The sequence below is a fragment of the Schistosoma mansoni genome, chromosome 3 (assembly GCF_000237925.1).
Source record: "Schistosoma mansoni strain Puerto Rico chromosome 3, complete genome".
NCBI classification, from domain to species: Eukaryota; Metazoa; Platyhelminthes; class Trematoda; order Strigeidida; family Schistosomatidae; genus Schistosoma; species Schistosoma mansoni.
This window is the reverse complement of record NC_031497.1, coordinates 14,859,565-14,871,938: the sequence shown is the minus strand read 5'-3', so window position 1 is coordinate 14,871,938 and position 12,374 is coordinate 14,859,565. Positions and strand designations below refer to the sequence as shown.

General features: G+C 39.8%; 1 protein-coding gene across 1 annotated transcript; it reads right to left on the bottom strand.

Moving 5' to 3' along the window:
- Nucleotides 1-362: 362 nt before the first annotated feature.
- On the bottom strand, nucleotides 363-6,457 carry Smp_123590 (hypothetical protein). Its single transcript, XM_018799366.1, has 5 exons — nucleotides 6,413-6,457; nucleotides 959-1,022; nucleotides 836-925; nucleotides 558-807; nucleotides 363-520 (listed from the first exon to the last, which is right to left on the bottom strand). Exons 1-4 carry the CDS (start codon nucleotides 6,454-6,456, stop codon nucleotides 640-642), a joined length of 366 nt encoding a protein of 121 aa, XP_018651162.1. The 5' UTR covers nucleotide 6,457; the 3' UTR covers nucleotides 363-520; nucleotides 558-639.
- Nucleotides 6,458-12,374: the final 5,917 nt, after the last annotated feature.

Here is a 12,374-nt window from a genome sequence, read left to right as displayed (position 1 = left end):
CTTACTTTATACACGCCTACCCACAATGTTAACTGGCAAATGGTTAAGCTTGATACCTTACGGACGTAACTCGCGCAATATTTGGAGACCCTGGGAAACAAGATTTGAAATAGGTTGAAGTGGGACAGATGCAATCATTTAACTTCGCTCTAAATCTCAAGTTTATTGTTATCCTAAACTTTCCACCTCTCAATCTAGTTTGCTCCTTTGGAAGTAATTTATTACATTTAGCTTTCAACTCCAAATGTTATTATCCCTTCTCTTCTTATTCCCATCTGGTCAATATCCTATTATTGTGTTGATATGACATGTGGTCATTTAGACTGTTATATTTTCGTTGTCTAAGACTGACTAGGACGTGAGTACTTTGAAAAATATAGACAAAAGTAAGCAAAAATGAAAAGTTACCAACTGTAAAACCCCTTTGCCTGAGGCGTTTAAATTTGACTGTCTCTAACAAACAAGCCTCTGTTTATAATAAACCGTTGAGCGTGATGCAAACCTAAACATACTAGATATACTTTAATTGCATTTACATATTTAAGTTGAACACATACGACTAAAGCGAAGTTTTTTCTGTAAATTACGAACCACATCGGAGTGTGAATATGTATTATATAAACCGTCGTTTGTCCGATACTACAATCCTTCTGATTTTAGTGTGATAGTAGCAGGATCTATCCCCACTTTACTTAATATTTCTTGTTCAGTTGTTTTTTCTCCAGAAAAAGAAATCAGTTCGTATAGTGCCTTCCAAGCTGCTTGTTTCCATTTGTTTGTAACTGTTTCTAAATTTGCCATTTCATTCTAAAGTAAATTGTTGTTTGTAACTTACCTCACTATCGTATCGACACAACAGTTGTAGCTTTCTTAATACTTCTTTTTTATCATCGCCGGATATCCCTCTGATTCTTGGATTAGCGTACTAAAAATAAGTTGAATATATACGAGTGATTACTGGTTGCTTTTTTGCACTCGTCATATTTTGGTCACATGTGTGATTAACAGATTTAGACTGGTTTCTAAATGGAAAAAAAATTAACCGAAGATGACTTTGTACTACTCACGTGAATTTGATGTAATACTTAAACTATTCATATTACACTAACGCAGAGAGCAATTACGATAGATTTTAAAATAAAAGCGATGAGTGGCTACATGTGAATTATTGGTTTGAATAATCAACGAGAACAATGAAATTAAAATGAGCTTAAAAGAAACAACAATTCGAAAAGAAATATTAAGATATAGATGAAAAGGGCGTAGTAGAAGCATCTCGATTCCTCTGTCTTCTGAGATAATTACATAGCTATTCTTGCTACTTCATTATCACAGTGAGACTGTCAACTCGAAAAGCTATACCAGAAATGATTATTTATTATTTTATTTATTTAATCACATATATATTGGTACAAAGGGCACCGGATACATATGCGCCACACAACATAATGAGAATGGGAGGAGAAGGAAGAAGATGCGTATATATAAAGGAAGGAAAAAAGAAAAGAAGAGTAATGATGGGGGGAACTGAAATGTACAACCAGAAGAGCTCTCTCAGTTAGGAAAGTTATAACTACTCTTTATGAAGAAAGTAAAAGAAGGTTACAGCAGGATCGCCACTGGCTTCTATTCTGAGCCATATCTGATAACGTCTCTAGCCACTGTGTTGCACCATCTCTCGGACCCCAGCCAGGGAGTCGTGAAGGACCAACAGAAGCTAGCCCTTTGCAGCTTTCTTTCATACCACGACACCATGCCGTACACTGACCTCTCCGCTTTTTCCAACCAGTCCCAGAGTCGGCAAATAATGCACGACGTGGAAGTCTCTGGGACGACATTCGTAAAACATGTCCAAGCCACCGAAGTCGGTGTTTCAAGATGGTGACACCAATTGAATTATCGTCTCTGCGCCCGAGCACACGATGCCGAACCTCTACATTACTAACATGGTGTTGCCACTGAATGTCAGCAATCCTTCGGAGACAACGATGATCGAACACAGAGAGACGTCTAACATCCTCAACTCAGAGAGGCCAGGTTTCACAAGCATAGAGCAAAACTGCTCTCACCGACGCGTTGTAGATCCGACCTTTTACAGCCAGACTAACATCACGAAGGCGCCAAAGATGGCCCAGATTGGCATAAGTCGCTCTGGCTTTCATTATACGTGCATCAATCTCATCACTCACGCCACCACCAGCACTTATGTAGCTACCTAGATACACGAACTTCTCAACTACTTCAATCTGCTCACCATCTAGGGTGAGTACAGGATGAGAATCCTGCTAGTCTTGTAGGAGTACCTTGCACTTGGAGGGTGTAAAGCACATGCCGTACCTGCGGACACTGATTGCCAACTGATTGAGTGCGGATTGCATGCCTTGGGCATTATCGCACAGTAAGACAATATCATCCGCATACTCAAGGTCGAGAAGTCGTTCTCCAGGCAGCAGATCCACACTGCCATTACTTACATCCATCAGAGCTGTTTCCAGGATGTCGTCGATGGCAAAGTTGAAGTTTCACTCACACCAGACTTCTTGCTGCCAGTGGCTCGGATGAGTTGGAAGAGCTTCCGGCAGTTACCAGATGCAGCTGCTGCTTCCATCTCATTAGCACGCTCCGACCACCAGGCTTCTCGGTCCTTACGCAAGCTTTGCCCAATTTCACTACGTAACTGTCTTCGTTTGTGGTCAAACTCACGGTCACCCGGAGTAGACCGACGGGCTTCCATCAGTTGTAAGGAGCCAGAAGAAACCCAGTGCTTGTAAGCGGGACGTTTCGCGAAGCCGCAAGCGGCTTTACTCGCCATTTTCATGGCGTCGTGAAGATGTAACCAATGCTCATCTATACTTTTCGGTGGGATGGTAGCTAGCCTAGAAGCTAGCTCCGCTCGATACTTACTTGCAACAGAAGTTGCAACCAGTTTACTAACATCGATCCGTTGATGGCGGTCAATCCTTCGGCCACTGAAAAGTAAGGTGAGATTGGCGCAGACCAGGGCATGATCAGACTCCAGATAGGTACTCCAAAAGGAGCGGCAGTCTTGTACACAACCACGCCAGCGGTAGCTGATCGCGATGTGATCAATCTGAGTCCAGGCTTGGGATGCAGAGGGAGGACGCCAGGTGGCACACCGGCGATGACTGTGCCGGAAGTTAGTGCTGGCCAGAAACAGGTTGTGGTCTGTGCACAGTTGCAGCAAACGGTCCCCGTTATCTGTCCTGCGACCAACAAGTCCCCATCGGCCAACTAAACGAATCTCTTCTGTGCCTAGACGCCCGACCTGTGCATTCAAGTCTCCGGCTAATACTACAATATCTGTCGAACGCGCTTTCTGGAGAAGAACTGTTAACTGGTGGTAAAACTCATCCTTGATTGCATCCGGGCTGCAATCTGTCGGGGCATAGGCGGAGATAACGAAAAGACACCGTTTCTCACGCCGGTTTCTTCTCACTTTGATGGAACTTTCTAATCTAACAGCACATAAGCGACTGTTAATGGGGATCCAATCGATTAGTGCTGCCTCAGCTCTAGCGCTTAGTGCAACACCAACGCCAGCAAGACCGGACGAAGATGCCACAGAGTCCCCGGATAAGCGCACGTGAAACAAGCTTTTCGAGGCGACAGATGGAGAGCGGATTTGTAGTACTTCACTAGAGTCTTGAATACGGGTCTCGGATAGACAACAAACATCAACATTAAGACTTTCTAAAGACATAGCCAGCCCCATCTGTTGTCTGATCTGCATTAGTGTGCGAACGTTGAAGGAAGCCAGCTTGAACGGCGTACGTGGTTTCAGAAAGACTGCTTCAGTATTCATAATCGGTGGAAGCATTCACTTTCAACCAGATAGTGACTGGAGATCGTTTAGATAGGACAGATTTTCCACCAAGAGCGAGCTGCTGCATAAGTTGAAAAGTAAGGTTACACAAATTGGGGATAAAAGGGGGTGAATTAGCGATATGGTAAATAATAATAACAATAATAATAATAATAGTTTAATTTTTCTTGCTTCTAATATGAGCGAGAATAGTATCGTCAATAGAATTCATCATTTCATTTATTTGTGTATGGGCTGTGATACTGCCCGGGTGCCCAAACCGAAGCAGGTGGTTTTCTTAGGGGGCCACACCCCGAGCCTTTGACATAGAGGTCTAACCTACAAGGCAGTGGAGCATCGTGAGGAGATGCAGTCCCATGGTAGCCGGTGACCAATAACTGGTTCATTCGCCATTTGCTCCCTCAGGATACGGGAGCCCATGTGCACCATTGGTTTGGAACCAGGGTTTTCCAACTCCCCTAGGTGGACACTCCACATCCACCAACTCGGTTATAGCGCCTGACATTCCAGAAATCAACATGATAATAATAATACGTGAAGAGTAATGGATTCAGATTAAGCCATTTCTTAAAAAGGAACGTCTCCATCACTACTCACTTCTTACTAACAATGATCGAAAGTGATTGACTTACTGACAGAAAGCGTTTTAAAAGATCCTACGTTACGGTTAATTCTTGCTTCGAGTTTCTTATTAAGCATAGGGTCTCTGCATATTATATATGGGAGGTTTTCTAGGTTTCTTTATTTTATCTACTGAATTAACCCCAGTATTTATTTAGTCATTATTAGATTTTAGTATTTTTTGGAGAACAAGGTTAAGAAGGGACTGACTCTTTACTTCCTTGTCTTGTTCCCTTATGGATTGTACAATATAGTTCGATTAACTTAGGAATTGCGTTATAAAGCTTATCAGCGCGGTAACGCAAACGACCTCGGAGACGTCGGCGAGAGTTCTGGGAAAAGTTCTTTTTTCTTTGTTAGGAGTGCATCCACCCCCTGGAATCGGATTGCCCGGAGATAGGGAGCTAGCAAATAAATAGCCCTTAAATGCCCTGGTGCGGCCGAGAGTAGGGAAAGTCCGCTCTCCCTCTCAAAATGCTTTCACATGGCCACGCGTATATAGCCTCTGCCAGGGAAGACCTACTCACTGCCTTTTCGTGACAGGGTGTTGTTTACGAAATTGAGAGGACGAAAAACGAATGTCCGGCCCGTTAACCGGGTTGGTGGAAACGGAAAGTTCACCTAGGGGAGTTGTAAAACCTTGATTCCAAACCGATGGTGCACACGGGATCCAGTATCCTGAAGGAACTAATGGCGTTTGAACCAATTGTTGGTCACCGGCTACCATGGGACTGCATCTCCTTACGATGCTCCACTGCCTTATATATCAGACCTTTAGGTCGAAGGCTCCGGGTGTGGCCCTTTAATAAAACCACTTATTTCGGTCTGGGCACCCGGGCAGTATCATAGCCCCCACACAATGAAATGAAGTGACAACTTTTTGTGTGGAGCATATATATCTGGTGCCACCTTGTACCAATATTTATGTGTTCAAACAAATAAATGAAATTGCTAACCTATGGTCCGTTTACACTGCGCGTCCTTGTTTGTCTACCCGTTGTATGACTGTCATTTATCAAGTTTCAAAACAATTTGTCCCGCAGACCTGTCAATAGGGCAATGATAGTACTCAGGAAAACTACAGCATCCGTGTTGCACATAACTCATACCCACCTACGATCCGACTTGCTGAGTCTGTTGTGGGCAATTGTTGTGAGATCTGTGCACGCTTTGTGGAACCAACCTTTGCAGTTGTCGCACTGCATGCCAGATGTAACAGCAAAACGGTATTCAGGTCGCTTGCATGAATTTTTCATGACTATAATGATATAAACTGTCTTATAAATACATGCAGAAAGCCTAAGACCGTTAGAAGAAACAGTACACTAAAATGGGTAAAAATCGATAAAAACGTAGAAAACTGAAAGAAAAAACCGAATAGTAAGCTGAAGCAAAACCACAGTTAACTATTAAGTTGGGTGAAAATCAAAGAAAGTAATCTACCGAACGGATAGATCAAGGTACATTCTCTGGATCAGAAATGGTACTTTTGTGCGTAAGAACACGGCAAAAGTTTGACAAAGGCAAACTACGTTGTAAGCAGCTGATGAGAAACCACGAAATATAATGAGTTCATATTATTCTGCATCAATATTTGTTCTGTCTTTATTCAAATTACGCTAGGTCTAGACTTCCCGTACGAAAAGCACACTAATACAAATTCCATATGCCTATATAGCATTCTGGCATCACAGCTAATGTAACATCGTCATAAAAACACTAAAAGGGATTCGCGACACTGAAGTCTTACTATGAATTCTGACCCCAAACTCTCGACCGTTCCAAGTAGGTGAATTCCTCAAGTTCACTTTTAAAGCGCACGAAGGTCGTTCGTAAACAATCTCACCAAAAGAACAAAAGGTAAACTGACGAGACAACTTTGTAAGTAAACAAAATGTGAACGATTGACAACAATTATAAATGATACCATCATGAGACTAAGATAACCTGATAACCAAATTTAGGTGTCGATGATGTGGGATTTTGGACAATTTCAAATAGTTTCCCAAACTTTAAGGCTATATGGAACTAAGAATTAATAATATTAACAAAAAGTGAAAAGTTCCCATGTTCAGTATTTTCGGTATGAGCTTACCTCGTTCTCGGATCTTGGTGTTAAGGCAAGGTTACAAGTATCTCCCGATCACGGTTACTAAGATTTCCAATTCCTTTGTCACGAAGGATTTTTAGTGACAGTATAATAACACTGTTTTCAGGTACATGACCACTAAAACTGAATATATTCTAGCTTAAAGAATAACCTTTGGCCTATGGATAATGCATGATAAATGAGAAGGTGAAATTAAGGGCTGTAATGGAAACATTATCGAGACTGTCGGCAACTCCAAAATGTTATATGTGCTATGAAATCTACTGTATTAGTCGAGTTGTGATACATGACCTGTCCCTAATAGATACGTTGATTTAAGTTTTATTCAAAAGAATATAATCGATCATAGAAATAATGGAAAGAACAATGTGAAAGTTATCTCGTTTTTTGGAAGCTGATTTGTGATGATAAACCTGTGGTCGAGATGTTCCAGTTCCACTTTCAGGTGGTTAAGTGAGACAAGAAGAGTAAGGGCATGTGAGAAGAAAATTCATCACTAATTTGGAAACTGTGATCAAGTCACCTCCGGTCCTTCTGTATGGCAAATGGAATAGGCTTAGTTTAGCCAGTCTCTCGTTTTTGCGTTTCAAATTAAAACATAACAAAAGTCCATGAAGTAATTGGAAGTTGGACTTAACTATGCTGAAATGTGTAAAACGACACCCTTGTGGAGACAGGACTATAAAACATATTTCGTAAACAATCTTTCATAGTTTTGCATGTATTTTGTGTATTTTCATATTCTGTACATTTAGCATTAAACAATTGTACTTGTTGTTTAAGTGTATTACTTTGAACACTTGTAATTTGACTTCCCTCCGTTTTGAGTACAACATATCGCGACATTGTTACTGCTCCCCAATAAATACACTCTAACTCACATCTGCATCGTTCTGCCGTGTCTGCTAATATGTTAAATGAAATATTAATTGCATACCATCTACGTTTATAGACAATTGTGACATTCTTATTGAATTCTACGCTTGGTAAACCCACTGGATCTATATCGTCCATATTGGGATTACTAATCTTTTATAATTGTGGATTATCTGGACCAAACTCAGCTGAACGCGCAATAGCCTGAAGAATTAAAAAAACGTCCCTTATTTTTATCTGTGTGTAATTAACTTATTAACTGTTAATTGATACATAAACTTTAGACGTAATATTTTTGTTGCTACTTTTTTGGTTATCATACTTTTGGTCCACCACACCCTTTTGGTTCGTTTGATTATGGTTACCAATGGTTAGAGACTTTTATTATTAAGGCTTGAAGTTGTTTGAAATAGTGCAGGTGCATCCGTTCTTTGTCTTCTAAATCTTGGAATTCCAAGTTACTCATAACTGTTCTTCAATAATTTATATTTATTTCTGTAGTGGAACGTTAAGAACCAATGTAATAGGGCTGTAAAATGTACAAACAGGAGAATAGTTTGACAGATTTGTCTTTAACTCATTAACATGTAATCTCTTTTGAATAAGCCAAAACTAAAGTTTCTCAGCTGTTAAGTCATTGTGGCTGACAACTCGAAAGTATGAAAAGAGAAGATTCGGTGGGTATCTTGCAAGAAGGATATGCAATGTCACTCAGTTAAACACTTAAAGACTATAAAATATGTACGAAGACTGTACATTTAGGAAGAAGACCGATGATAATAAATTATGCGATGAAGTCGTTTGTTGGACACTGAAATATCAACCTGGCCACTCCACAGTGTGCCTTTCACCCTTTCGCCTTTCAGTATTAATTCTTCAGCACACAACATAATCGGTTATTTACTTCACAAACACTAGTATTTATCATGTGTCCGCAGTTAGGTGCAAATCAGTCTTATGAACAATCATCAATTCGGTCCTATCATAACTATCATTCGGCTGGACCTTAACCGTAAAACTCTTATTATCTGAAGTTCTCTAGACTTAATAATAATAATTTATTCTCAAATAACAGATTTTTACATGAGGAATGCCAGTTTACAAGCAACATCAAATTGTTACAGAAGCTACAATCTTCATTTTAGCAAATTACCCAGCTGAATTGATATTTCATAAGACTTTAGTATTAATGGTTTTAGTAAGAAACGTATTGCAAATATCACAATTGACGCACTTGATGAAGGTTGAGTTGCAACATGCAACTGGTTGTCGTGTGAAGTTGGGGGCTTCTAGAAACCGCGACCTTATATACCTCTTGATTATCTGAGGCTTTATTAATGGTGAGGGACAAAGTCACCCGTTCCATATCTATTTTCAGTGGCGTATCTCAAGGGTGCTGAAAAAGGGTGTAAGGAAAAGAAGTGACGAGAAGCAGGAATAGTTAAAGTATAACCACTTAGTCTATTTCTCTGCTATTAAGGTATCTATTAAGCAAGAGCACTCTAATATGGTAAAGAAAATAGGTGAAACCAGGTATGAGTGAATAAGGAACCATATAAATGAAGGTGGTCCAGAAAGAAGCTTGAAGGTATGGGATTATGTGTATTTATAAAATATAGTGCTCAGAACAGTATTCTGATATACAAATGTCTATCTCCCTTCTTTGTCGAAGCTATTTAAGCCCATTTTTTTGTTTCTAGAATTAATATGGTATTGGGCAGGCTTTGTTTTTAGCGAATTGTCTAGTTTGCTTGTAATAAGATTACTGAGTAGGAAGTGAGACCGATTCAGCATCTTAAACACGATTTAACAAGGTATTTTGAATAAATAAATCCGCACTTGGTTCGTGGCATCCCACTTGACATAAGGGGCCGTAAGTTAACATATTCCGCCCTATAGATACGGTGGATTGAAGTTATCCCCCCACCGTCATGTTTGCTGGTCAGTAACGCCACCCTCCCTCCTCTTGTGATGTTAGGCTCTCTTATGTTTGTGGTCAGTATGAATATTGCTTTAATCAAGGACCATAGTTGGAATACACTGTCTCTACTAGTTCCATATTACAAGCAAATCAGATGGCCAAATCATTTGTATTATGGGTTAGACATCCACTAATTATATCATACCGCTATGAAGGTAACTAATGTTATAAACTATAAGAGACAGGTCAGATTATATGCGGTTAAGAGATGGTAAGAATTAATAGCAAGTCCAAGGATATGGGGGTAGAAGATTGTAAAATTTTCAGGGTTGGGAAATTAAAATACTGAGAAACTCACAAGAATTTAGGACATTTTGAGCTTCTTTTGATCGGCCTTAGTTGATCAGCATCCATAAGACTAATGAGTTAGGATCAGAAGGTAATGATTAATAATCAATGAATAGTAGAAGAGGATAAACCACGTGCCCTGTAATTTGGTTATATTCATTCTAACAACAATGGGGTTCGTTATATTCTTGTCCCGTCTAGATGTTAGGTGGTCCATAATAAAGTGCCTTAATGGTGGACGGGAGCTCAAGGAATAGTTAATGAAAATCTTTAGAGTCTGGCAACAAGGTTATTAGCCTTTTGAATTTGGTGAAAGTGTCACAGTTGCGGATAGGTATTGGCAACCTGTTCCACAATAAGCTGTACCGCACTGTAAAAAACTTCCAACGCATTTGTTTTTGGTGTTCTACGGTAAATAGTGTATATGAGTTGTTTCTTAGCCTATAAGCTGGGTCATGGATCAAAGTTGGGCAGGAGGTTAGGAATGGTTGTCCATTTATTGCTTTGTAGAGAAATATCAGATTGCTCCTTAGCCTACAGTGCAATAAAGGTTCTAAAGAGAGATGCTTACATCTGCCTGCGTAATCGAGAATGGAGTCACTTCCTAGCAGTTGACGTGTGAAGCGTGTTTGAACATCTGCTCTGATTTTGTCTGTAGTATTCATATTAGAGAAGACAAAAAGGCAGTATTTTAAGGAAGTTCGTACACATATTTTGTAAAGGGTAAGCTAATCCCCTGTTGTGAAGAAATTTTTCGTCATGAAACCAACTAGCCGTCTAGCTTTAGAAATAACAAAGGAGGTATGTTCTTTAAAGTTTAGGCCTCCTGCGTAATTAATTTCTGGATCATGTACTAACTTAACTGTCTGGACTTCACTTTTATTTGAGTAAAGTTCATAGGGATGCTTTCCAAAATGCATGATCCCGTACTTGTTGAGGTTAAATGGTAACTTCTTGTTCGTTATCTTTCATTACGTAGTTAGTAAGTAGTATGAACAATAAACTTTTCTTAACACTTGGCCTTCGCCGATGTCGTGAGATTGTCATGCAACAACTAGGGCTTGCTAGAGAATAATAGCAATACAAACCTGTTCGTAGATTTCAGCGTGATCTATCGTAATGTGCTTGCTTTACAGCAACATGACAGCCTTTTCTGGTTTTGAGAATCAGAAAAATTTGCACTGTATCGACCGAACACAGAAAAAGTAATAGCAATCCAATTTCAATTTAGCGTCAAACACAGACGTCACACTCTCTTTTCTTAATTTTCTTTTCCTGGGTGTGACCGTGAGCCACTCATCTACTTTAGTTTGTGTCGTGATCACATCATCTATACCGCTCAGACTTGGCTCCCCCAAACCTTGTTTTGTGTTGAGATGTAAATCTGAAAGTGAAACCGTAGATTTGCATACCTTCGCACTATCTATAATTAATTCTTTCTCCGCACGCTTTTCTTTTTACTTGTGACAATGCCTACATCCGTATGTTTGTTATCTGCTTCCCTGACGGGGTCCACCTTAATGGTCTCACTCAAATCCAGAGATGGATTTCATGATAACATTCTCTATTTCCTCCAAGGCGGAATTCTTCTCATCTACTGCTGCCTGTTTATCAGAGGGAAATTTTCTAGTTATGTTCAGAAGCTCAGTCGTTTCTAGAATCAGCACAGGCTTTGTAGAACAACACGCTTTGCACAGCCAACGTGATAAGGACTTGCAACACTTTTTGTATTCAGCTGGTGTGAGTCCGGCACACACATTGTGATACTACTTATTGCAGTTGCCGTGTTGCTTTCCATCACCGACACAGAAATAGCATGCAGGTCTGCCGCAACGATGTTTTACTTGCTCCGTAAATTTGTTTTGTGATCTCAAAGCGAAAACTGATCTTTTGATAAAGTGTATTTTAAAGCTTGATAGGTGATAGACACCAAACACGAACAAAAACAGAGGATGGTTCACAACTGTTGACATCAGTGGTTACAAAAAAGACCTTGACACCTATGGATACAAACAATACTCAAAGGTATACTCAACGAAGAAAAATAAATACCAATGCCCCTAGTTTTTTTGTATTTGTACTGGAAATGTACATACGATCGACTTCTCTGGAAAAAAAGGCGGTACTTTCGGGTATTACTTTAGCTGAAATAAATTCAGTTAAACAGAACACAGTAGTCTTGATGCGTAATTTGACGATCAATAGAATAATATATACTCAGAGGGCAAATACCACAGTCTTTTTTCAATAGCATCTCTATGTCAAGTTAATAGATCACCAACGTGAAATATATTTATGGTTGTTTTAGGTCTACTTCAGATGGGGAAGAATGGTGTGACTCACTAGGTGCTTATGTCAAAATCAAGCTTCGCGGTTAATTCTTATTGATGTTTAGCCGAGAGTTAGCAGCTGTTGACTTACTAAAACTGTTAATAACGATACCGAGAGATTACAAGCTGTCAAGTTTTTGAAATTACTTATCATCACGTCTTTAACCCTTTTCAATACATGAGTCTATTCATTCTTGTTATTTTATTGATCGGTTAAAGCGGGTTAGAGCAACCGAAGGTCATTCCACAGGAGTCAGATTTGTGTAGTGAGGACAGAACCCCTACAGCCTATGTCACTACTTCTCCGGTAAGCTTCTGAGAGTG